Source organism: Nipponia nippon, unplaced genomic scaffold (assembly GCF_047370975.1).
Source record: "Nipponia nippon isolate SJK-2023a ecotype South Korea unplaced genomic scaffold, ASM4737097v1 scaffold_29, whole genome shotgun sequence".
Lineage (NCBI taxonomy): Eukaryota > Metazoa > Chordata > Aves > Pelecaniformes > Threskiornithidae > Nipponia > Nipponia nippon.
The window spans coordinates 6,311,863-6,338,569 of NW_028262346.1; the positions used below are offsets into that span (position 1 = coordinate 6,311,863).

Here is a 26,707-nt window from a genome sequence, read left to right on the forward strand (position 1 = left end):
TCGCTGGCAACCTCTCTCCTCACACCTCCCAAGTCAATAGGCCATTTGACGGGGGATCAAGGGGGCAGAGGTCCTCCCACTGTAAGTGAAGATCAGGTTTGTGACCACCTGAGGAACCTGAACATACATAAGTCTATGGGTCCTGATGGGATGCATCCTGAGGGAATTGGCTGACGTAGTTGCCAAGTCACTCTCCATGATATTTGAAAAGTCATGGCAGTCAGGTGAAGTCCCTGGGGACTGGAAAAAGGGAAATATTGCACCCATTTTTAAAAAGGGTAAAAAGGAGGACTCTGGGAACTACCGACCTGTCAGCCTCACCTCTGTGCCTGGGAAGATCATGGAACAGAACCTCCTAGAAGCTATGCTAAGGCACATGGAGGACAGGGAGGTGATTCGAGACAGCCAGCACGGCTTCACCAAGTGCAAGTCCTGACTGACCAACCTAGTGGCCTTCTATGATGGAGTGACTGCATCAGTGGATGAGGGAAGAGCTATGGATGTCATCTATCTGGACTTCTGTAAGGCCTTTGACACGGTCCCCCACAATATCCTTCTCTCTAAATTGGAAGGATATGGATTTGATGGGCGGACTGTTCAGTGGATAAGGAATTGGCTGGATGGTCGCATCCAGATGGTAGTGGTCTATGGCTTGATGTCCAGATGGAGACCAGTGACGAGTGGTATCCCTCAGGGGTCCGTACTGGGGCCAGTGCTGTTCAATATCTTCATCAATGACATAGACAGCGGGATCGAGTGCACCCTCAGCAAGTTTGCACATGACACCAAGCTGAGTGGTACAGTCGACATGCCTGAGGGACAGGATGCCATCCAGAGGGACTTGGACAAGCTGGAAAAGTGGGCCTGTGTGAACCTGATGAGGTTCAACAAGGCCAAGTGCAAGGTCCTGCACCTGGGTCGGGGCAATCCCTGTTATCAATACAGGCTGGGGGATGAAGGGATTGAGAGCAGCCCTGAGGAGAAGGACCTGGGGGTACTGATAGATGAAAAGCTGGACATGAGCCGGCAATGTGCTCTCGCAGCCCAGAAAGCCAACCGTATCCTGGGCTGCATCAAAAGCAGCGTGGCCAGCAGGTCGAGGGAGGTGATTCTGCCCCTCTGCTCTGCTCTGGTGAAACCCCACCTGGAGTGCTGCGTCCAGCTCTGGGGTCCTCAGCACAGGAAGGACATGGACCTGTTGGAGTGGGTCCAGAGGAGGGCCACAAAAATGATCCGAGGGATGGATCATCTCTTCTATGAGGAAAGGCTGAGAGAGTTGGAGTTGTTCAGCCTGGAGAAGAGAAGGCTCCAAGGAGACCTTATTGTGGCCTTTCAGTACTTAAAGGGGGTTTATAAGAAAGATGGGGATAGTCTTTTTAGGAAGGCTCGCTGCAACAGGACAAGGGGTAATGGTTTTAAACTAAAGGAGGGTAGATTTAGACTGAACCAAAGGAAAAATTTTTTCACAATGAGGGTGGTGAAACACTGGAACGGGTTGCCCAGAGAGGTGGTAGATGCCCCATCCTTGGAAACATTCAAGGCCAGGCTGGATGGGGCTCTGAGCAACCTGATCTAGTTGTAGATGTCCCTGCCAGTTGCAGGGGGGTTGGACTAGATGACCTTTAAAGGTCCCTTCCATCCCAAAGCCTTCTATGATTCTATTTTTTTCATCTTCTTTCCATTGTTCATGGTGTGTTCCCCCATGGGTTCAACCCTAGGTTTGAAGACCACTGTCCCCTTGCAGAGGTGGGGAGATGGGTGCAGGTTGCCTTTGGGGTAACCGAGGGCAGACCCAAGCCATTAGAATTCAACAGTGGGAAGGTGAAGAGCAGGCTGGAGGTTTAAGACACCCAGAGCAGAAGACAAAACATAATGAGTAAATCCTAATGAAAAGAGGGGTAACTTCAAAAGGCAGCTCACAGTGTGTCTCGGACAAGGCTGGGCGAGTTGAAAAGGCTGTTTAGTTCATCTCCTCCATTGCTAAAGAAGGATGAGTCCCTGGTGCACACCTGACTGCCCTCCACACCTCCTGAGAGTATTTGAGGACTTTTTCTGTGGCTAGGATGCTGCTAAAACATAGTCTCGGGCCATTAAAAACCCCATCCCACTTGGAGCTGCAGAACGACGGGCTCCTTGTGCAATCTCTCCTTCCTCCAGCTGCTTGTCAGGAGGAAGAACTAGGGCAATTTTTAAAACAGTCCTGCCTGGGCATGGCACAAGGCAGGGAGCATGCTTTCCAGGAGGGTCTGAGCTCCCTGTCAGCCAAAAAAGTGTGTTTATAATGCTCTGTACCTCGGTAAGCAGCAGCACTGCATGCTACGGCCAAGTTTTCAGAGAGGTGATGCTGAGCTCCCCCATCCCTCCATGCCCAGTGTGAGGTCTTGCCCTGGACCAGCACTCCCAGCTTGTGCGAGCGTATAGTAAAACTCTCAAATGCTCAGAAAAGTTCTCAAAAATGCTTCAAAACTAGCTTTACACCCACATCCTCCCCTTCCCTGTGCCCCAGGGAGGAATCCCCTTAATTCCTGGTGCTCCAGGCTCAGCCCGATGGGCTCCCGGCCCCACGGAAAGGCTGGGGGGAGGCTTGCAGGTGGAGGTGAGGGGTCTCAGCAGCACCCTGTCTGCAAAGGAGGTAATTTGGCAAGAAATATTCATGATTTTTAATGCAATTTGGTCACTGACATTTTAGCTCTGAAAGCACGGGCTGGAAGCAGCCCGTGGGAAGGCACTAGATGGCACCAAAGCCAGAGGATACAGGCTCCGGGCTGCCATCGCACCCTCCGCTGCATCCCCCAGAATGGGGGAAAGTGCCCCCAAAAACAGGCAAAAGGGCTTGTGCGTGTGAAAACACCAAATTTTCTGGTTTTCCTAACTATGCCGGACTCCATTGCCTTGGCCGGACCCTGCCCGTGCAGCCAGCATCCATCCCGCGGCAGGGAAACGGACCCCAGGAAGCACGAAAGAAAACAAATCATCCAGACTTAATGCCAAAATTAAATCACCCAGCTGTGATTTCAAGGTAATTAATCACTGACAGGTCCGAAGAAGGGTTGTTTCTCTGGGTTTTCCAGCCTGGGATCTGGAAATGCAGACAGGGGTCATCGACCTTGCCTTATTTTTGGTTAGTGCAAAGCCACCTTGAGAACAAGGAGCAGATTTCACAAATAAAATATTGCAACGTCCTTGATTAGTGGCAGAAACCGCGGGGTTTTGCAGCAAGTCTGCTGCTGAGAGTGTTGCCAGGACAGGGCTTTCCTTTTGCCCCGACTCTGGCACCGGCTGTGGTTGCATCCCAGAGCCGCTGCCACAGGGAGCTGGTGGGATGGTGGGATGGGGAGAGCATTGGGGGACCACCAAGGAAAACACACCAAAACCTCTGCTCCCCAAAAATAAGGGTAGGATGGGGGAGAGAGGATGAGTTTGGGGCCATTCTTCTTGAGGAAGGGTGATGTGAAATATCCTAAAGCCCAATCCCTGCCCTCTCCATAGGAAGGCACAAGGTCGATGTCGAGGATGTGCAGTTAAAAGTGTAATTTGAAGGAAGCATTTAATCAGCCCCAATATCCTGCTCTGAACTCGTTGCAGCGAAACATCACCAGTTCCCATTTTGCAACAACTCACGTGTCAGAAAAATGCCGTTATTTTGTAGGCTGCTGTACCCGCGCAAACGGAGAATGAAATTCCTCAAAGTAAAATAGTTCAATTTTAGCAAAATGAGGAGACATAAATGGGGGCATCGCAACGCCCTGTCCCCCTTTGCTGCAATAAATCGAGCAGCTGTGAGCTCCCAAAAGTCCCTGCTCTTGGAGGAAGAGGAAAAGCTGCCTCCTGCTTTCCTCCGGAGAAAGTCCTGGGCTGCATGCTTGAAATCTGCTCTGGCAAAATAAGGGCACGGTGTTTTCTTTCTCATCTCCCAAATGATTGCTCTTTGGATGTGAGGTTTTTACGCATTTTCTTATTTTCTCCCCGTAAAACTGGAAAATTGAAATGCCGAAATATTTCATTTTAATTTTAAGTGAATGCATAATGATTTTGTCTACCTCACCTCTCTTTTTTTTTTTGGAGAAAAGAAAAAAAAGAAAGAGGGTAAAAGGCAGAATAGAGAAAATTTCAGGGAGGCAGAAAATGAAGGAGCCAAATAAGCATAGATTAAACTTCAGTGTAAATAAATCTCAAATAAAACCCTTTCATGAACCAGGAGCCCCCCACTTTCTGGCTCCCCACCTGTGTTTGTGTTGCTGTCGCTCCCAGGCACGGTACGACGCTATGGTGTTTGCTGGAGAGATTTCTTCTCCCTTTTCAGCTTTTCTCTATCCATTCCTCATTTTGCCTTTAATTTTTCCACCTTCACTCTTCCCTGTAGGTTCTCTTCTTCAGTGCTGGTCTCCCAAGCAGCTTTTTGTCTCCTCCCCATCTAAGACTTGAGACCCTCAAAACCCCAGACCTGTTCTTCTTAATGGGGTTTGTAAGACCTGCCACGCTTCCCACCACCCTTGCCCTAGAAGCACCATCAAAGATCCAGCCATGGCCATGCCAGGCCACGTATCATTGCTGACATCAAGACGTGCTCCCAAGGAAATCGTTATCCAAAATGTAGATGAGTATCAGAAAATAATCAAAGGCTCAGATCATTGTCTAGCAAAGAGATTACGCTGTCCATATACTTCATCCCTACCACGAGTGAGGCATCAGGTTTTTTCATGCCCTCAATCCCAGTGCTCCCTATCCTGCCATAAAATGGCCTCTGGGGGTGCGAGGTGTCCATCTTGAGCAAACCATGGCTTCAAAACTGCTAGAAAAAGTCCTTCACAAGGGTTTTTCCACTGTCCTGCCAGAGGTCGGCCCAAAAAACCCCAAGTTTGAAGGATGCTAACTCATCAGTTTTTGAGCTAGTTCATCCCATCCTGACTTCCCAAAGGATTTCACCCAGCTCGGTTTTGCAGAGAAGGTGCAAAATCCTGTATCACATCGAAATTACCAAGGGCTTTGAGGTGGGCAGAGGGTCTGGAAATGAGCTGAGAGTTATGGTCACCCCCAGACCCGCCCGAGGATGGTGGCTGATGTGCCATATGTGCCACAGGACTTCGCAACTGCTCTGTATCACATTTATATTTCTTGAATATCCTCTGCGCATGCCTGGCTAAGGGGACAAGCCTTCCCCGTGGGTTCACGGGGTGAGACAGCCCCGATGCCTCGATGCCTGTGCTGCAGCACCTCCAAAACATCTACTCCATAGGTACACTGGTGGCACGTGTGACATCCACAAGACTGGCGAACATCTCATTAAAGAAGAATTTCATGGTGTTAATTTTTAAAGAGAGCTTGGGGCAAAAGTGGGAAGATGCCCCAAACTGGGGGTGCTGGGACCCCAAAAGCTACACTGGGGGACACCGACAGGCACCGGCTGTGCTGGCAGGAGGAAGCCAAGGGCTAATTTTACCGTCAACCTGTGCCCGCGGCATCTGCGTGACACGCGTAGCCCCAGTGACGGATCAGGTGTCCCAGGGCAGGGGGAGCGTGCGTGGATGAAAAGCAACAGCAGTGAGGGCTGAACCCCGCCAAATACCCGCGACAACTGCCACGGCGGGGCCGGCGGCCACGGGACCAGCTGCCCAAGGCAACCGGAGCCAGCGGCGGGGCTGCAGCCCCCGGCCTGGGGCCAGCGGCGGTCTCAGGGGACTACGGAGGGGATGGCGGGTGCTTTGCAGGGTCCATGCCCGTCCTGCGAGCCCCCTGGGGCCCATCCTGCAGCCGTCATGGTGGGGACGGGCACGAGGAGACAAGGTGGAAATCTCTCCTTGGTTGATTCATGTGTGGATTTGTCTACATTAACTCCCTCCAGGCTTTTTAACGCTTAAAGACGTGTCCCTTTGTAGGACCTGTTTAATCCAGCGCGATCAAGCAGATCACACCTTGCTGCTGGAAATGATTTCTTGCCGCTGGCAGAAACGGGTGGAAAGCTGTAGTTTTTCCATGCTGCACCACAAACAGGGCACGGGAAGCATTTCATTGCAGCACAACCATGGAAAAAAAAAACCCAAGTTTGCTCCTTCCTTGGAAATATTCATGCTGGTGTGGACGATGTGTGGTACCTGCAAATACCAAGTGTTGCAGACTGCACCTGGCCAGCACAGTAACAGTGGGGGACAAGATCCAGCCTTCCCCCATGGAAAACCCTCCTGGGAGACACCGAGGGGGGCAAGGCAGGAGGGAGAATCCAAACTGGGATGCAATCGGGTGGGCACTGGGAGGCACTGGGCACCTGGGACTTTTCCTGCTCCCATTTGAGGGGAGCTCGGCGCAGGAGCGGGGTGAAATCTTACCCAAAAGGCTCCTTTTGGGTGGGTGTCACAGCTCTGAAGAAGGCAGCGAGGATGCGCAGGCAGCTGCCTGATGGGGCTGGCCTCTGCCCTCAGGCTGCAGGGCTGGGAAGGGTTAACCAGATCCAGGTTGCCAAGCCGCTGTTTTAATTCCGATGAGGCAAAAAAAACCCACAAAATAAACCCAACGACAAACCCAATGCAATAATCCAGGCGAACAAATCCATCGTGCATATACGTTAGGAGGCTGCCGAGCGCTCAAACCTGCCAGATGCAGGGGATGGATGAAGCTAAGCCAGGATTAAGGGGGATTCCCATGGTGGGACAGTGGCCGGCAGCAAAAACAGCCCCCAGCCTGGCCAGGGTGGAAAGGGCACCAAAAAATTGGTTTGCACCACAGTAAAATGCTTCCCGGGACCCTGTGCCCTGACAGAAACCTGTCCTATGCAACTGGGGGTCTTACTTCTTTAAAATGGTTTTAAATAAACAGGGATGAGCTTCTGGTTGTTGGTTTTTTTGGGGGAGTTGTCCTCCTTTAAGCCAGGGGGGTTCTTTACCCCATGAGGAGGGCGGCGAGCTCCTGCATCCCTCTGGGCCCGGACGGAGCCATTTTAGGTCAGCGATGCCACAACGAGTAAATTCTGTGGGTAACGGGGGCGTCAAGACAACAGGGCACCGGGCCGCCTGCAGGGACCGGACGGGACTGGACAGGGACAGGGCAGGGACAGGGATGGGGATGGGACAGGGACAGGACAGGACAGGGACGAGGACAGGGATGGGGATGGGCTGCATGCACACTCATGCTCGGGCACGTGCAAGCACATCAGTGTGCACAAATGTGCACTCACACCTGGGTGCGCTCCTGCAGCCGGTGTGATCCTCTGCTTTGGGCCCGGCTCAACGTGCACGTCCCATCCCTGCCGCGGCCCCGGGCGCCGGTGCAGAGGGACGTACGGAGGGGAGAGCAGGGCCGCGGCCCAGGCGCCACGCGTGCTGACCGCTGGCCTCGGGGCGCGGGGCGTGCCCGTGTTTTGGGGGGGAGCAGGTGTGTTTGCACGCCTGTTCGCATGCGTGCATGTGTGTGCGCCTCTGCAGTTGCGTACGTGCGTGGGTAGGTGTGCATGTATACGACGTGTGTGTGTGCCGACGTGCATGCATGCTGAGTGTGCATGTGTTTGTGCATGCTGATGTGCATGCATGTGCCCGAGTGTGAGTGCATGTTTGTGCACACTGATTTGCACGCATGCGCCCAAGCATGAGTGTGCATGTGTTTCTGCATACTGACATGCGTGCATGTGCCTGAGTTAAGTGTGCGTTTGTGCACATGCTCGAGCATGAATGAGCACGTGTTTGTGCACGCTGATGTGCATGCACATGCCCAAGTGTGAATGCACGTTTGTGCACACTGATGTGCATGCACGTGCCCGAGCATGAGCGTGCACGTGTTTGTGCACACTGACATGCATGCACGTGCCCGAGCGTGAGTGCATGTTTGTGCATGCTGATGTGCATGCATGTGCTCGAGCGTGAGTGTGCACGTGTTCGTGCACGCTGACGTGCGTGCACGTGCACGAGTGTGAGCGCACGCCTGTGCCCGCGTTTGTGCCGCGTGCCAGTGCCCCTGTGTGCGCACACACGACCGTGTCTACGTGCGCAGCGCGCGCCTGCCGGTGCACGTGTCCGCGTGTGCACTTGCGTGCACAGGCGTGCGCCCGCGCACAGGTCCGCCGCCGCGTGCCTGCGCGCGCGCCCGCCCCTGCACACGCACGCCCGCGCGCGCCCCCCGCCCTCGGCGACCGCGCGTCCGCGCAGCCCCGCCCTCCTCCCCTCCCCTCCTCCCTTTCCCTCCCCTCCCCTCCTCCCCTATTGGCCGGCGCGTCAGCGCGGGGGCGTGGCTCACCGGCGGAGGGGGCGTGTCCCCGGCCCGCGGCGCCCTGCCATTGGCGGCGGGCGCCTTTGTGTGCCGGCGGAGCGGGCGGCAGCCACTCGCCGCCGCCGCGTCGGAGGGGCCGGCGGGACCGGGCCGGGCCGGGCCGCGCCGCGCCGCGCCACAAAGGCCGCAGCATGGTCCTGGTGCACGTCGGTTACCTGGTGCTGCCCGTCTTCGGCTCCGTGCGCAACAGAGGTACCGCGCCGTGGGTTCGCGTCCCGGGGCCGCTCCGCGCTGGGGGAGGGGGGTGGTGGGCGGGCTCGGCCCGGCGGTCCGGGTCCCCCCCCGGCGGTCCGGGCCCCCCCCCCGGGCAGGAGGAGGGGAGCCGCCGCTCCACCCCGCTTCCCTCCCCACTCGCTCAGCGTCAGGGCTCCGCTCCCCCCTCAGCAGCGCCCGTGGCGGGGGTCCCCGCGCCTCCCCGCCGTGCCTGGGTAGGTCCATTCTCCTTCCGTTATTTCTTTTAAATTTTGTTTTATTTTTTACTTTAACCCACCCACTCCCCCGCCCCCCCCCCCCCCCAGTCTCGCCGTGTAGCGTAGCCACCAGGCCATTTCAGCGTAGCTGTAGGCGATAACAGCCATTTTTGTATCTTCATCCTGTTTAGCTGAGTACATTACACTGTAAATTCCTGTTAAGTGGATTCATTTTGCTGTGGTCGTCGGGCGCAGAGTCTCCTGGGGGGGCCAAAGGCTCCCAAATTGCGGCCAACACCCCCCCCACCCCCCCAAAAAAAAAATCAAATTGGGGAGGGGAAATCCGGCAATTCGCCTTTGTTCCAAAAATAAAATTGGAATAAGGTTGGGAGAATAACATCTGTGGTTAAACGGGGCTAAAATCCCCCTGCAAAAGCTGCTGGCTACCGCTGGTGAGAGTCGCCTGCAGAGGGGTTCGGCATCCCCGTCACCGCAGCCAACAGCTGCCCCCCATGGGCACCCACCCAGCCGCTCACCCGGCCTTCCCACACCCCATCCCGCCTGGCCCCATCAGCCACAAGTGTCCCGTCCCATTAGCGCACCTCTGATGTGGCAAACGCACCACCCCACCCCCCAAATTTGATTGCGAAAAGAGACGACTGGCAAAATGGTGTTCCATTAAACAGGGATAACACTTTTTTCTGCCGTGCTAAATTACTTCCTGTTCTTATTTTGTGGGTAATTTTCTGTATCGAATATCCTTTGGTTGTGTATCTTCACCTTTTTCTTGTACTAAAACTAAAGCATGGTCTGTATTTTTTTACATTACCTAGTTTCTGATGTAAATCTCTCTGTAGAGACATACCCTGCTGAAATGTAACGTGCTGTAGCCTATACATCTGCTCAGTGTACGCTGCTTTTGTTCTGTTGCCCTTCCATAGCATGGTGGGCCTTGCCTTTTTGTATTGTGTGCATGATGACATTGTTACACACGATTCCACTAATACTAATATACAATCTCTCAATAAAGAAACTAGTTTTCCTATATTAACCTAGTGTGCTTTTTCTATTGCTGTTTTCCCATTTATTGTCGTATCCTGCTGTTTAGATTTTTTCCTTGCTTTCCCCCATCGTGAGGTTTGAGTGAGTGGATTTTTTTCCCCGTAGTGCAGATATGGGGGCTTTTTAATACATATTTTTTTTTTTTCTCCTATCCCATATCTACCTTCAGCATTAGTCTGTGTGTACGTACTCCCTAGACGCACAGTCCGTATTACTGTTGTGCCGATGCAGAATTCTGTTTTACCACAGAATAGCAAAAAAAAAGAAGTTTATAAATCCAAGCCCTCATTATTAATCAAAAAAACCAGATATTTGAGGACGGGTCTGCTGCTTATTTCATTCTAGTTACAACATTACACATTCCTTACCAGACTGATACCAAAATGAGAGGGATGACCTCCGGATGGATGTGGGAAATTATTTCTTTTTTAAACTCTGAGGTAAATGAACCTGGGGGTGGGGAAAATCCCTCTAATCCATTAGCTGTATATTTAAACATATACATATATGCGAGTGCCCTGCCCACCATCTGCTAGGCGAGAAGTTGCTGTGCTTCGGTCCTGTGGTGACTGGCACACAATAAATATTTTCACTAGAGCCCTGCAAGGCAGGGCTCATAAAACTGTCTCAGCTGCTAATGTTGTAACTACATTTTTCTGCTTGAAGCCTCCAGTCCTGCCATCTTCTGGATAACTCGATTTGGTCAGAAGAGCAAACTATGGGGTTGGGAGAAAGTCAGAGGAAACCTTAAAATATTGGAAGCAGGGAGGGATGGACAACCAAATTGTGGTCAGCAAGCAATTTTGCTGCAGCTGCAAAGCGATAATAATACCGGTCACCTCTCCCCGTTCCTGCGCCAGACCTCCTTTCCCAGGTCTGCAAAATGGTCCTGTAAAACCTCCCAACTTTGGCTTGGATGCCACCAGAAGCTGAGGGAAGTCAGGGCTCCTGAAAGCAGGAGATGGGGCTGGGGCTGGGGGTGGGGGGAGCATCTTGTCTTAATTGCATTTCCACAGAAGGTGGGGAGACACAGGATTGGTTATTTCTCTTTAATGAGAGGAAGACAAATTCAGCAGGTCGGTGGTTAAAATGAGCCGCTAGCAAACAAAAACAAAAGCGAGTGGCTCCAGCAACCTGCCCTGCCTTACCCCAGCATCCCTCGAAGAGACGCATCATTTTGCAAGGCCGTGCCTTTCCACCTCCCTCCTAGCTTTATCCTGAGTTTGGTTGTTCTGGTTTTTTTTTTAAACATTAATTTATTATTTCCTTCTCCATCTTTCCTTTTCCGTGTATCTCGGTGACTGTTTGGCCATCCTATCCCCCCTGCACAAGCGGGTTGCCCCCCAGCTTCCCCCCCTGGATGTAATGTATGCTGTGGCCCTTTGTTCTTGCTCCACCCTCTCCCCGGGCCAGTGCTGAGCTCAGTGTGTGACACATGTCCCCATACGCATCCCGAGGAGGGAGGCTGTGCTTCTCACTTGCATGAAGGGAGACATGCATGCCTGTTGGGGCTGATCAGTTTCCAATATGATTTTTTTTTTCCCTTTTTTATTATTTTTTAATTCAACCCCCATGTGAGACAATGTAATTTGGGTTATGGCATGGAAAAAATGAATCTCCCCTACCCCACCCTGAAACCCCGACATGGATAAACCCAGTCCCCTCCGAAACATACCTCGTGCTATGGGCACCTGCAGGCAGCTGCCCTGTTGTTAGGAGTGGAGGATTCACTGCAGCGAGTGTAATAACCCCCCAGATCATCTTCTGCAAATTAGTGCTAATACAGAGCAAAGCTGTTTGGTCAATATACTGAGGATACCTTGGTAATCTAATAATACAGAAAGCTTCTGGGTTAATGGCAACTCGTACTAAGCAATTTATCATCCGCATCATATTTTGACCTGTCTTGTTAGAAACATGTTCTTACAAGAGGAAACATTTCCCCCCCCCTCCACCTTCCCAGCCGTATTAGTCAGTAACCACCAGGCTTTCATAGCTCATAATCCATCAAATGCATCCACAATTTAATGACTTAATTCCTTTGACACTCTTGAGTCTTGAAAAGCCACCTGGTACAAAGAAAATATTTGATTTTAGTATCGCGGGCTGAGGAAATCCAAGACGAGTCATGTGCTGGTGGTGCTGCTGTGGGTGTGGAGGCACATGCAGTGATTTCTATAAAGCCTATACATTTCTCCAGCACCAACCTGTATTCCTGGGCTGCTTTAAATAACTTCTTTCGATAACAGGGAGATGGATAATCCCAAACACGAACAAAACAGCCTCTGAGATTCATTTATGTAAGGGTTGTGTAAAGGTCTTACACGCACCTGCGTGCATTTAACGATGCCAGATGGGAGCTGGACCAATCTGTCTCTTACACGGGGTTTGGGGTGTTGTCACAATTTCCATCTTTTTTAAGAAAAAGGTAAACAAATGGTGGTCACATTTTGCTCATATTGGGAATTATCAGCAAAGTCTAATGAAAGCTGATCTGGATTTACCTCGCTGTGTGTGGATCCGGCCCCGTGGAAATGTGTTATTTAAGAACCGGTGAGTTGGTGCCCGAGTGAGAAAGCAAACGCAGCTGCAAAGCTGTGGCGGGGTTGGGGGGTGTTTGCCACAAAACCCAGGAGCTGCCATGGCCGGGGGACACGAGGCAGTGGGGACACGGTGGGGACACAGTCCGGCATCACTCGGTGCTTCCCGGACAGAGTGTGGGGTGCAAAACCAGGGGACGAGATCCATAGGCACCAGGACGCTGCCAATAACCACCTCGGGCCTCGCCGAGTCGCCGGTCTCACTCCAAGTCCTCCTCCATGAACCTCCTGGAAGGACTGTCCTAGAGTAAGTCTGAGCTTCCTTTTTGTTGTTGTTGTTGTTGTTGTTGTTTTAAACCCTGCTTGTAATTTGGGGAGCACCTCATTAGCTGAAAAGGGAGGATGGAGCACTGCTGGAGCAGGTGCAGGAGCCCCGTCCTCCCAAACCTGTAGGGGAACCCCCTCCAAGTGCCGCAGGGAGCACGTCCGACATCCAAGATGGGCTCATCCCTCTCCACCAACCAGATGGATGATGGTCACAACCGCTGGAGGTGCAGGGGTGGCCGGAGAGGGGAGGATGGCTCTTTTGGGGCAGAAGACCCGGTAGTGAGGGCATGGGCATCCCCTCCAACCTGTTTACACGCTGGTTTAAACCCAAACCATGCAGTGGGGCTGCCTTGTGTCAAAACTGGAAGGTCCCTATCTCTAGAGGTGTTCAAAAAGGGACACGTGCTGCAGGAGGGCAGCAGAGAAAAGCCTTCCCCTCTCCTTAACCCAGGAACACTTGTTTTGGGGAGCATTACATAAATGTGCCAGAAATGCAAGGGGAGACTTCGCAGAAGGTCTTCTCCTATACCGAGATCATCTTTGATGTCCATAACCTCCACAACCCGAGTTGGTTTTGCAATTGAGAGAGGTGTGATGGCACTGCCAAATGTTGTGTGACTCTTGGGCATCTCACGGTATTTGGGTGTTTCTACATAAACCTGCAGTTCCTGGAGTTGGGTGATAGCACAAGGCTTTTCGATTAAAGGGTAGTATATAAAGTAAAGTTTCAAACTGCTGCTTATGGCAAACTTGGTGCTCAAAACTCAGCTACAACACTTGGGAAGTTTTTCAGCCAACGCGGTGGTTTAGGAAGGAGAAGGGCAACGTGTGGCTGTGGTGGGGCCAGGGCAGGGACCTGCAGGTGGGCAGCAAGAGTGGGGCTAAGACCCAGTGGGGAAAATGATAATTTTCTTCCTTTTTGGGTTCAATTTGGGGAGACGGAGTGGGTCAGTTGGCAGAGGAGTTGGGGTTTCCCAAGCCGTGCTGTGCCCATGAGCAGCTCCGCACAGGATCCCATGGGAGATGCCCTAATTTAATTCTTGCGTGGTCTTGTCTTACTCCTAAACCTTCTTAGGGAGAAACTCAGGTCTTTTGAGAGTGGCTAAATTCTCCCTGTAAAATAAAAAACAAACAAACAAACAAATCACTTTTCAGCCAGAGCAGCAGATTCTGGTTGTTTCAGAGACTGGGCTCCTGTGCCGGAGAGCTGAGCTTGGCAGAGCTCGGCAGAGCCAGGACACAGTGAAAGCAAACCCGTGTCCTCTCCATGCCTCCCCACCACCTTTGCTTAACCCTTCCTGCTCCTCTGCTCAGTTTTGCAGTTTCCTGGGACCTTTTCTCACCCATTTTCCTGCCTGCTGGTCCTTTACATTTCCCAGCCACAGCTGGGTTGGGCTGGTTGGCACGTGCTATGGTGGATTCCTCTTGGTAAGTGTCCTTAACCACTCGTTTTCTCTCCCTCCCTTTAAAGGCTGTAAAATGTGCCTGCAGGAAAGTTGCACATGTGTGGTTTGTAGCTCTTTAATGAAGATTATTGCTTTGGTTTGAGTGAATAAGCCCAGCAGGGTCAGGAGCAAAGCTGATGCTGGAAGCAGTGAAGATGCAGGTTATGGGGAGAGGCAATAAGGGGCAGGTTGGTACCCGTGGGCTGGGACCCTTCGAAGTGAGGCCATGCCTGTGGGGAGATGTTCGGATCAGGATTTCGGTAGCTTGGAGAAGGACCTGGATGTCTCTGTCTCTCACCCTGTATCCCTGTGCTCCTGGCTGCTCACAGTGGCTGCCCTGCCTGGAGGTGACACCCTGAGGTGTGGGTGACCACCGGCTTAGACGGAGCCACTGGCCACTGCTGTTTTTCCCTGGAGGGCTCAAGTGATGCTGCGGAGCTGTTACCGTGTGTCCCTCCTCCACCTCCTTCCCTAAATGGTACAAGGAGCAACCATTTCCCTAAACGAGGAGAAAGCTGAGCCATGGGTACCTTCTGGGACTTCTTTGAAGGGACCTTGAGCAGGACTGATGGAGCTGGACAGCCTGCCAGGCCAGGTGTCCAGGCACTCAAAGACGGGATTGGGTTAGGAGCTGTTCCAAAAACCTGCTCTTGTCTTCTCCAGGCTCAGAGGGCCTCTTAAAGACATTCAGAAACACAGTCCCTCGGGCACCTGCCGTGCTGCGGCTGCTCCCCACGTTGGGCTCCTCCAGCAGAGGGTGGGATTGGGAAACATCCCCACAGCAAATGTGCCCTCCCCAGTGGTGCTTTGCGTGGTATCTCTGGGCTTTCTCCTCCTGGTGGCATCTGACTCTTCCTTCAGTCACGCTGCTAGCTCAAGGTCCTGATATATCCAAAGGGATCTTAGGTTTTTTTTGGAAACTGTGGGTGCGTGAGGAGGCACCATTCATGAGTACTTGCCCAACCAACCTGTTTCCATGATATATCTGCTTGAAAACTGGGCATCTGCAGACAAAAGGAAGCTTTCTCCTCTTTTTTTTTTTTGATAGCAGAGGAGGTGCCTGTTCCTATGTAGCCCTGCCTGCAGCATTAGGTAGGATCTCACTTGTCTGTGCTCCTTGGGGCAGTGAAGGATGTTTGTCTGGTCCATTCAGGGCTGATCATCATCAGTTGGTGGGAGCTGAGACTTAAATAGACTCTCCTGTGAACCGCAAACCTCAGTGAGGAGCAGCTGGAGTCAGAAGTGAGCTGTGGGTTCATGGCGAAGCCGCCTGGATGTGGGATTGGACACCAAGCTGGAAAGGTTTGAACTTTGCCTAGAAAAGTTAGACCAGATGATCCTTGAGGTCCTTTCCAACCTGGTATTCTATGATTGTTTATATGTGAATAAATCCAAAATAAGTCCTCAACTTTTAAAAGAGTTGCTTGGCATTTATACTGGGATGAGTAAGATGAGAATCTAGTTTGAGGTGGGTTTTTTAAAATTAAAATAAGAAACTAATTGGCAGCAAACTAACCACAGTCTAAAGGTAATTTCTTTGCATGAGGATTTGGCGATACAGTTATCTTTGCAAGACTATCAGCGTATTTTCAGCCTTGGCGTGGCCTTTGCTGGCAAATTTGAGCAGGAGATTATTTTTTTTTTTTTTAAATCTTGGGCAGCATCTGAAGGTAATGGGGGTGCTAGTGCTTCAGGAGAGGTGTCCGTCAAGCCTGGCAGTTTCCACTACTCCAGGTGGAAAATACCATGTCTCTAATTTGCCTGGCAGGAAAGGAACTGGAAATCTTATGCAGATTGCCACACTTCTTGTTGTGGTTTGTGAAATCCACATTTCTATTTCTTGTAGCCTGACCTTTAATATTAATATCTTTAATTTCATTTATAAATTCACTTATCAGTTTTCATTAGTCATCCTGTTAATGATCCCAGGCAATAAATTTGTCATTTGACGTCAAAAGGCAGATTAAGGGGCTTCTAGAGCCTTAGGAAATGGCTTCATGCTGCACCGGAATTATAGCGGTTGGCATATGAGGCTAATACTATGTATAATTTGCATCTGCTGCTCAGGGGATGAGTGATTATTTTATATATTTAGCAGAAAACAAGAGCATTTCTTAATCATGAATGGTGTTACATTTCCTGCAAACTCTGCAGTATTATGAATCACTGGGCTATAAACATCTTGTTGCTGGCGTGCCTGGTTTCGCATTACCATGGTGGTAAACCCTGGAGGGTCGGATCCTGACAGCTCTCCTCCTCCTCTGAGTCATTTTACTCCATGAGTGGCTAATTCAAATTAAGACATTCCCTCAATGCTAGGAGCTGGAAGGGACTGGGACTGGATTAAGCTTTACTTGGTCAAAATTGAGCATCTTTGGTCTCTGCTCTTCCTTGGTGGGAGGCGAGGGTGTTGGTAGGGTTTTGAGATGGGCATCCAAGGTGTGAGAGCTCAGAGGGGATGAAACCACAATGTTTGCTCAAAACATCTGGAAAAGAGCAGGGTTAGACTGAAAATGGATGAGATGCAGCATCCCCAGATACTGGCCCATTCAGGCCTGTCACGATGAGGCTTTATAAATGTTAAGAGCAACCAGCGTGTTGGAAGAAGCCTTATCTTGTACGGCCGTTATTTGTGATATCCCACTAATCTCCAGGGGCTGAGATAAGGAACGAGAAGGCTTTCTGAGCAGAGATAGCATGACATGAGTGGGCTTGGGGTTACAAGGCTTTTTTTTTAATAGTGAATGTAATTATTACATTTATTAGTAAATGTAATTTTAATAGTTGTATGCAGCCCTATAATAAAGGATCCTCTCCCATGCTGGCCACCTCCAAAGCTGGTCAGTAGCCCCAAACTCCCTCCTCTGGGCAGGGCTCCCTTTGAGATTGGTGGGCTGCAGGCAAGCTCTCCATGAGGCTGAACAGAGAAAATTTTATCCATCATGTACCAAAAGCACTTACTGAGCTGGTTTTGCTCAGCCCTCGTTGGCCTGAATGGGAAAAATCTATATGAACCTGAGATAATGGTCGTATCGTGTGTCAAGTGCAACTCTGGGAGAGTCTGGAGGTAAGCAACAAACCTGGCCGGGGGATGTAGACTGACCTACACCATCTGGCATTTTGACTACTGGTGTGTGAACCTGGCCTGGGTGGGAAATGATGGCATGGGTGAATCTGGGTGGGCAGGAGGCAGCCAGAGGTTTCAGGGATGTGGGGAGGTGGAGCCCCTCAACCTCCCATCTGCAAGGGCTGAAGGGTGACCCACAGCCCAGGGAGTGAAATACCTGCTTGCTCTTCCCAAAGCAGCAGCAAAACTCATCGTCCATCCTTAATCTGTTGCTCAGCTCTCTGCCTGACTCCTTCCTGTGTTAAATTAACAAGTGGTGCCTGGACTCTTGTCTCAGAGGTAGCTCCTTGAAGCTGTGAGCTGAAAAAAATGGCAACTCATTTGCGATGTGGAGGAATATTGCATGGGAATTGGGCCCAGAGTGAGGGATGTTGTGTCCCAGCGGCAGCAGGGGGATGCACAGTGGACCAGCAGCTCAGCTGATGGCAATTCTATTGACACAAGTTGCTGGAGACTAGAGCTATGTGAAAACAGAGATATCTGGTTTTGATGATTATTATTTTCTGGTTCACTGGCTGAAAATTTATTTACCTACTTTTATATTGCCTTTGGTGTTTTTTTTTGTGGTGTGTGGTTTTTGGTTTTGTTTTTTTTTTTTGTGGGGTGTGGTTTTTTTTTGGGGGGGGTGTGTGTGGTTTTTTTGTTTTGTTTTTGTTTTTTTTTTAGTAAAATGAGAGGGGAAAAAAAGGCTTTTAAATGGATCATTTGAAGTGAGATGGAATATGCCACAACCCCAGAAGTGAAATGTTATCTTATGACACAAAATGAAACGGCATCAACTGGATCTAGGGAATAAACCCAATTCATCATAATTTTTCACTTGGATTTTTTGTACAGAAATGGTTCACCTAGATGTCATTTTTTTCTTACCCGAGAGATGGATTTGGTGTTTTGTACTCACTTGGAAAGCATGCAATGGTTAGGAATAGACAGCCCCAGTCCACCATGTTCTTGTACTGTGAAACCATGTTGTGACTTCGGTGTGTGCAGGAATTGGATTTATTTAATCAACAGAAAGTGCTTTAATGCTTGAGATGAGTCTTCAAGACGCAAAGGCTGTGTTCCAGGTGTGGGAGGTTGCAAAACGTAGTTGACCCTTCACAAAACAAGGGAGGTCATGTCAGCCCCTGCATCTCCTTCGTTCTCACCTCTAATGGCAACGAGGGTGGGTTTCCAGGCTTGCAAGGACCGGAGGCAGTTTCCAAAATGAAAATGAGAGCTGAGGTCTTGAAGGGGGTGTGCAGCCACTGCTTTGCTCCTCACTGGGCTCATCCGCCTGAGTTACTTCAGCCTGCGGGGACAAATAATACCTTTTCCGTGTCATTGCTTGATTTGAGTACAAAAATCTGTCTGGCACGTGTGATTACAAACTTGCTGGTGGAAATCCTGAGTGTTTTGCTAAAGGAGACCATAGAAGGTCCCTGGAGGTAAGGACATATCATCTTGCCCTGGGTCATTTGCAAGAAGACCAGATGCATGTGATGCCATCCAGGTGCTTCAATAGGGTGCAGGGGTATCCTGGGGAAGGAAAATATTACCAGGAGGCAGTTACAAGCTTAGAAAAATAGGACATGGACCAAGGGGAAGGGAGGCAGGGTAAATCCTTCCCGTTCCTTGGACAGAAAGCAGTTCCTCCTGAGTAGTTGGGGTGCTGTTAGGGAAGCCGAAGTATGTTTGTTAGCTGTCCGGTGTGACTCTGTTCTTCCTGTAACAAGTAATTTTGAGCCCCATTAACAAAATCAAGGGCCAGACTTCAACAACATGCAGAAAGTTCGTAGCAGTTTTTGGGATATGTTATGCTGGCTCGTGCATTCATTCAGACCATGAGGGACCAGCTGTGCTGAGCCCCTGTCCTTGTCCTGGGACTCCTTATCCACAGCCCAGCATCTCTCATTGATTAGAAACTAAGGAATGAGAGGAAGTCTTTAAAGCCTGGGCTGACCTCGATGCTGGCAGACCCAGGCTTAGACCTATCCTTCAGCTCTCTGCAGAGACACAACATTTGCTGCTCTTCAGCAAATGCATTACGAGGCTGGTTATGTGCCAGATGAGAAGTCCTCCTGGCCAGCACTGCTGTTGGTATTACCTTCACTTGATTTTTTTCACCTTTACCTCTCTCTCTTCCCACCATGTTTTTAAATATCTGCCATGTTTTCCGCCATGGATGTGATGGATTTTTCTGAATTACTCCTTCCTTGCATTCATTCCCCAGGCACCAAAGTCTTCCTCAGGGCTGGTGCTGGCTTTGGGGCTCAAGCCTGCTGGAAACACTTGAGATGCTCAAGGACACTGGTCTGGTGTGTGTTGGTGCAGGGGAGGGTAAGGCACTGCTGTCCATGGGATAGTGTCTCCAGAAGATGGAGGACCTCCTTGGGACCTCAGTGTGGGCTGAAGGGATGAGGAGACTGAAGAACAAGTGCTGTCCTCTGGCCAGTGCATCAGGAGATGGCTGTGATTGATGCTGGTGTTGGGAACGAAGTGATGGGGAAGTCTATCTCATAACCGGACTACTAGCTTTAAAGCTTGGTCACATTGGTCATTTTGCCAGTGAAAACGAGCATCGTGGTGTGGTGTCGAGAGGCCTCTAGGTGCACATCTCTCATCTGGCTTTGCTTCTAGAAAATATTACTTTTAGAGGGGGGCTGGTTTTGATGGATGCTTTGCAGAAAATACCTGTGCAAAAACGCTGCTGCTCTTCCATCATGTTGAACAGGGAGCACTGGTGCCTCTCCTCTCCCCCACCTCCTGTTTTTGGTGCACCGGCACAACTGGTCACAGCTTTCTGGCCCCATGATGGGAATGGGGAGACAGCAAGGGCCCCTTCCCAATGCCCTGTAATTCAAGTGGGAAATAGGGGGATGGACTTGCTTTGCAGAAACCCAACTCACTGGCAGCATCCTTTGGGGGGAAGTGACATCCAGGCCAGAGCAAGAGCCGAAGGGCATCAAAGAGGTGCTAGGACCCTCCTGCGAGCCAGGGCTGGGCAGGCGGATGGTGCAGGGGAGGAGGGATGTACCAGGGCACCCACCAACTAACCCCACTTGGAGCTGCCACCTCTGCAGAGGACTTTGGGGACTCCTCTTTGAAAGCAGCCCGTTGGAGGTAAGTTTAAAGGAGCGAGTGCGTGTGCAGAGTTGGCACCCTGCCCCGAGCCGAAATGCTCCTCTGCAGCCCATGAATAGACCCAGCTCCTGATTGCTTTTCTTTTTTTCAGTGTAAAGAACAAGTTCATTTCTAGTGATGCTGTGACACATGCACTTTTGCATCACACCAGGGAGCTGGAGCTTTGAGAAAGCCAACAAATATAATGAGACTTTGTGATTTAAAAAAAAAAAAAATGTATAGAGAAAAGGAATAAAAGCCCAGAACACAACAGTAACGTGAAAATGCAAAGTGTTTGCCAAGGTTCAGACACCAAAAAGCCAATGAAAAGGTGCTTTGTTCTTATCATCAATGCCTGCCATGAGGGGTCTGCTCCCCACATCTCCTAGGGCTTGGGGTTGGCTGTGGTGCAGTCCTTAAGCTGTAGGAGTTACTTTCTCTGTGTGTCCACATGCATACCACCTTCCATGGTGAGAAAGGTGGCTTTCACCTCTGGTGTCCTGCTCTCTCCAAAGAGCAGGGCTTAAAATTCCTGGCAAATTTGCATCTATGGGAGAGGTTTTAGCTGAGCTCTGGTGTGGAAGTGCTGGGTGATGGTGGAGGAGGGAGGACAACACACAGCGGGAAGCCCAGGAGGCTCTCAGGGCAGTGGGTGATGGACCAGAAAGTTAAGGAAAAGCAGCAACATAGAGAGAGATCCCACACAGCAGGCTGGGGATGCTCGTCAGTGTGGCTTGGTAATGGTTAGGAGAACTGTGGGTCTCCACTGCACCTAAGCTGGGCAGAGGTTGGGGGTGGCTGTTGACTGGTTTCCACAATATTAAGAGACAAGGAGACCTTTGTCAAGCAAGCTGAGCTGCTCTGAAGGGCTGGGCGTTTTGGTTGAATGAGCCACCACTCGTCATCGAGAAAATGGGGCATTCAGGAGTGTGGCAACTCTGCCCAAGCTGCCCCTGTAATACCAGGGCATCTCTGCATTTAAAACTACGAGCAGGATAGGATAATGCTAGTGGGGCTTTACGCTGCTGTGCTGCGACCCTGAAACACAGAGAACAGAAATCCATACGCTCCAGCAGAGCAGAAGAATAAATGACCTGAACCCAGGGGTCTCAGCAGGAAGTTTGCCAACTGCACTGCTTTTGTTGTTTCTCTAAAAAAAATAAGAATGATCCTGCTGTAGAATGTCAGAAATCAAGATTCACCCATCCAGCTTTCTGTCTGAGGGTATTCACGCTTTGGGGCTAGATGTTTGCAGATCTGCCAAATTTTGGACAACTTCCAAGCCAGCCAGCACCTCCTAATGGGGTTCGGTTTGATATGCTTGGTCAAAATTCTTCTGAATGGAGGAACAGGATTAGATGCTTTGTAGTCTATGTTTCTCAAAAACACAAGAGAAATTTTAGAAAAGCAGTGTGCAGCTTGGCTGGTGTTCTAGAGGCATCAGGCTTTAATTAACATCACTGAAAAGTTCAGATCCCAACTTTAATTCCTTTTTGTTTGTAACTGGGAGCTCTGAGGAGTCAACAGATTTTGTGGCTTGAACAGATGTTATTTTTTTCCCCAGAGCTGGGTTGAATCTGAAATACACCTTTATAATTGCTGCTTTTATCTCTTCTACTTGGTATCTGCCAGAACCACTGACCAATGGACATTACATGGGTTAGTGTTATTCATGCTGTATTATTTCAACTCAGGCAGAAATCTTCTCCTGGATTCAGCGGTTAGCGCTGTGAAAAAAACTTGTAATCTTTTTCTGCTTTCTCTAAAGGTTCAGTTATGCTGTGAACTGACAATATAAATGGAAAACGCACATCTAGGATTATTTTTATTCCAGTCTGTGTGTGAAGTCTGTGCTCCTTGTGATGCAGAAGTGCTGTGCACTGCACTGCTCTGTGCATGTGTGTGCATTTACAAGCATACCCCTTGCATGGGTAGAGGAGACTTTTCCATGTTGTTGGTGCTTTCAGAGCTGTAATGTGGAGGTGCATACCCAGCTGCCCCAGAAGATGCTTAATTTTTTTTTTTTTAAGAGCATCTTCCACTGGCTGATAGAGTTGCAGAATAATTCAGCTGGGAAGGGAGCTCTGGAGGTCTCCAGCCAAGCCTTCTGCTCAGGGCAGGGCTACCTTCAGAGTTCTTGAGTATGCCAGGGTCTTGCCCAGCCAATCTGGGATATAGTCGAAGATGGAGATGACAGCACCTTGGAGGTGCCTGCTCTCTGGACAGCAGTCCCTGGGGGTACACCTGCTCCCAGGGCTGGATGGGCAGTCAGATGGTGTGGGCAGGTGTGCAGATGTGCTCTCTCTTGCCGTAAAATTCAATGTTGGACACTTTCTGTCCATTCTGCACCGGGATTGTCTCCTCCAAACAAGGGGACTTTATGTGGGCAGGGAGATCCACTTCTATGGCCTCATCTGCATGGGGAAGATCCCAAGCGACCATGGGTCTAGTTCAAGGACAAGCAGTTGGGCTGTGTCCAACACCTGGAGCAGAAACCAGGTCTCCCCAAAGGGCTGGACATGTTCCTGCTTGCCCAAATGGCACATGTGGGTCTGGGTGGACAGCGGGCACAAGATGCTGACCTCTAGCTCCATGGATCCCCACTCAGACCTCTGGCCTTCCCTAAGATTGAGTAAGTGCTTTTGGTCTCCCACCTTTATTTCTCCATCTGTACAATGCACCAGTGCCCATCTTGCAAGCCACTGGGTATAAAATTCAGGGAACAAGGAAAATGTGGATGATTCTGCTCCTTCATAGGTAAAAATTCCTGGGAAAATGTAAATGTGGATAGGGAAAAGTGTATTTCTGGTTTTCATCCTCCTTTCTGTGGTCACTATTGAGGAAATGTGTTACAGGAGATGTCTGAAGAATTGTATTTAGCCATAAAAACTTGGTCAGATGTCTTCTGCTTTCTTCAGGAAATAGATTTAGAAATTAAACAGAAAGCTGATAAAGCTGAGATTTTTTGGATGAAAACCAAAAACCTCAATTCTTTCTTATTGTCATATATATATAATTTTTTAAGAATGGTTTTTAACATTATTTTGTTTTAATCCGGGCGGGTATTTTCCCAAGGCTTCCCACTGCAGTAGTGGGAAGAGTGACTCAGGGCCCCATCTCCTCTATGAAATCTGCTTAAAAATAATGATCTGGGGGGGAAACCTGGCTGCTGACACTAACCATATGACTTCCTTATCTAGCTGCTCTGATCAATAGGTTTGCTTTCCCCATGTACCTGATAGATCTTGACTTTTTGAGTCTGACAGCAACTTTTTGCAATGCCAGCTGATACAGGGCCATGGAGACTTGCGGCCACTTCTCAATAGCAGTGGATTTGTCGAAGTAAATCAGATCTGGAGTCACAGAGAGGGAATTAATGTGAAATGCATTGATGTTAGTTTTACAGTGGCTTTAATAGGCATAACTACACTATTAAACTGATCTGCCTTTATTTAACTCTTATTTGTACTTGAGTGGAATAAATGTTTTCCTTTAGGAAGGATAAATTTTACAGAGTAAAAGAGCTATTATAAAACTCCCAAATGCCTCAGCAATAATGACGTGACAGCTTGCAGCCTGAAATCTAAACTGCTTATACTGTGGTAGTGCCTTAAAGTCCTATTTCATCCCCTTCCCCACCTCCTCTTCTCCCTTACCCCAATTACACTTCCAAAATGTCTCTGAAACGATGGTGTTGGGCACACAGCTAGTTAGACCTTGGGTAGTCACACACAACTAAAATTGTCATCTTGCTTCAGCAGAGCAACTCCTGACTTCAGACCAAGTCAGCTTCTTTTCTGCATTGTTGCGTTTTGTGGTAGAGAACATCCTCACCTTTATACCCAAATGGGACTTTGATAAATTAAGGCTCTATAAGAAGTTGAAGTTTGTATTGGTCTGGTATAGACATGAGCTGGCTGCAGCCCAGATTTGGGTTAATTGTGCTAAAGTGTAGGAAAAGTGTTTTCTGATGTTTTTCAGTGGTAGGTCCTCCTTTGCCCATGAGTGACAGTAGCCACAACCACTTTGTTGTAGAAGCAGGTGAAGTGGGCCACCAGCCGTGGGACCATGCCGGGAGGCTATGGGCAGATGATGGGGTGGGCACCTGCATTGCTCACAAAGTGAGGGATGGAAATTGATGTCTGGGGGTGAGGGCTGGAAACTGAGACAGAACAACCCTGCTGCAATCTGTTTCTTGCTTTTGGGATTTTTTGTGTATTTTTTTCTCCCCCCGCCGGCCCCCCCCCCCCCCTTCTTGGCTCTATCTTTCAACTGAAGCTTGTGTAGATTTGTCACAGGTCAGAAAAACTTAAGCCATGATTTGTAGAAGATGAATGGACTTTTTAAATCAATTTTGTGGTCCCCAGTGTCAGTGGGGTGCCAATCACTCTGTGCTGGTGCTGCCTGGTTCCTCTGCCGGTATCACTAGGAGACATGGGCAGCATTCATTATGGGGAGGCTCAGTCTCACTGCTTGTTAATGGAATTGAGCTGCCTGACCTTAATGTGTGACTGATATTTAATTTGAAGTTTCTCTGGACACCAGCAGGCTGTAACAGAAACAATACAGGCCCAGCAACGCAAAGCCTTGGCCCTGAGAAGAGAGCAAGATAAATTACATTTAGTAATTAGTAAAAATCCTTGGGGCCTGGAGGTCACATGTGGAACTAAAAAAAGTGTATTTTTTTTTTCCACTTTGCAACTGCATGGGTTTCTGGTAGTGTCTTGTATGCCGTGGGGAGGAATGTGGTAGACTATTTGCCTTGGACTCATGGGAAGTTTTGAGGTGCTCCTGACCCCACTCAGATGGGTGCATCTCCAGCCCCATAGCCATCACCATCACCCTTCTGGTCTCCTTTGCTTTGCTGAGATGCACAGGGCCTGTACCCCAGAGACCCTCATCCGTGGGTTTTCTCCTGATGCACCCATAGCACCATGGGATCCCTCCTTGCAAGTGGGTTACCTGCAGCAGCTGGGCTCCCTGCAGTCCCCGTCTGGCCTCGGGCATGGTCATCTGCTAAAAATCGAGCCGCATGCCCAGAGTGGATGTGGTCACCCACCATCCCTGGTGCTCAGTTGCAGTCCTTGCTCTGGTGGGATGTGCAGGCAGCAGGTTGAGAACATCTGTGCAGATGGGTCACAAGCTGGACTGGACAGGGGCTGTTTTCCTCTAATCCCACAGGATTTTTGAGACTGTGGGAAAAAGTACAAACCTCTGCCTAAGCCTCAGGGCTTTGGACTCTGCCTGGGACCCAGCACTGGCCAGTTCCTGCCCTGCGAGTGCCAAAGATTAAAGGTACGAGTAAGTGTCTGGGCTGGGATCATCAAAGAGTTTTACTGCCCGTTCTCCTCTCCGCATGAGCTGCACTTGCCCCTTGGTGCAGCAGGGCAGGCAGGCGAGGTACAGGCAGGGGTTTCCCAGCATGGGGCTCTTGCAGGAAAAAGTAAAATTGGAGAATGAGCCCACCATCCCAGTTGTTTGGCAGGGAAAAGCGTGGTCCCTCCTGAGTCTGGAGCAGATGAAGATGTCTCTCTGGAGCCAGGAGGAAGCTCTGGGCCGGCATGGTGCCAGCTAGAAGATCAAATTACGGTTTCCTAAATACCTCCTGAACGTCTAGGGCCACGATGTAAAAGGTGCTCTGTCATCCTTTGGGAAGGAAAGGTCTCCACTCCCTAAGATGCAGGAGTGATATACATAGACAAAGCTGAGCTATTTTATGGTCTGTAAATCTGCTGCCCAGCTCCCTGGGGCTGACCCAGTGCCCTTCGGGATGAGTCTTCCTACTCTTGGTCATGTGTGTCCATGGCTTGCAGGGCAGAAAACCGCCTGCTGCTGGGGAAAAATGGTTCATGTAAGGCAAAAAAAGGAGTATCTAGGCTGTTGCTGGTAGAAACTCAGCCCTGTTGTTCTTCTTTGGCTTGTTTTAACTAGCAATGGTAACACACTAATCGGCGTGGGAGCCCTGGGTGGGGTGGTATCTGTAAATGCCCTGCAAGCATGGGGTGATGTAGGAGACCTTGGCTGGTTGTAGGGGAAATGGTGGCTTCAGTCCCTGAAGCATCAATAAGAGGCGGTGGGAAAGGAACGGCATGGCAGTGACCTGCAGTTGTACAAACACCTTTTCATGGGATATATGCAGAGGGTCTGGCCCTGGGTCCACCATCCACCACTTCTGCTGCCCAGGACAGCTTTGTCCTCTGCCCAGCTCCCATCTCCTCTTCTGTAAAACAGGGTGCGTTAACCAGCCTGGTTTTCTCTGTGCTGGATAAGTGTCCCTCCATGCCATTTAATTACAGAAACAGCTAATTTGGGTGTGCCGTGATTCACCACGACACGGAAAGTCTGCCTGAAGGCCCTGCAGAGGAACCGAAATCAAACAAATTTCAGGTGGTGTCACAAATGAAGCTGAAAGGTCATAACAATATCAAGCAGGAGGTCGTG

At 50.0% G+C, this 26,707-nt stretch overlaps 1 protein-coding gene across 2 annotated transcripts in view; it reads left to right on the forward strand.

Moving 5' to 3' along the window:
* The first annotated feature begins 8,323 nt into the window (after positions 1-8,323).
* Positions 8,324-26,707, forward strand: part of ARK2C (arkadia (RNF111) C-terminal like ring finger ubiquitin ligase 2C) — a 51,590-nt gene continuing 33,206 nt past the window's right edge. The window contains exon 1 of one of the 2 annotated variants that reach the window (XM_087763677.1): positions 8,324-8,445. In XM_087763677.1, coding sequence (XP_087619803.1) covers positions 8,385-8,445 — 61 coding nt within the window. In that variant the 5' untranslated portion in view covers positions 8,324-8,384. Of the gene's footprint in view, positions 8,446-12,490; positions 12,573-26,707 lie in introns of those variants that run through there. The other variant, XM_087763678.1, reaches the window with a different exon arrangement.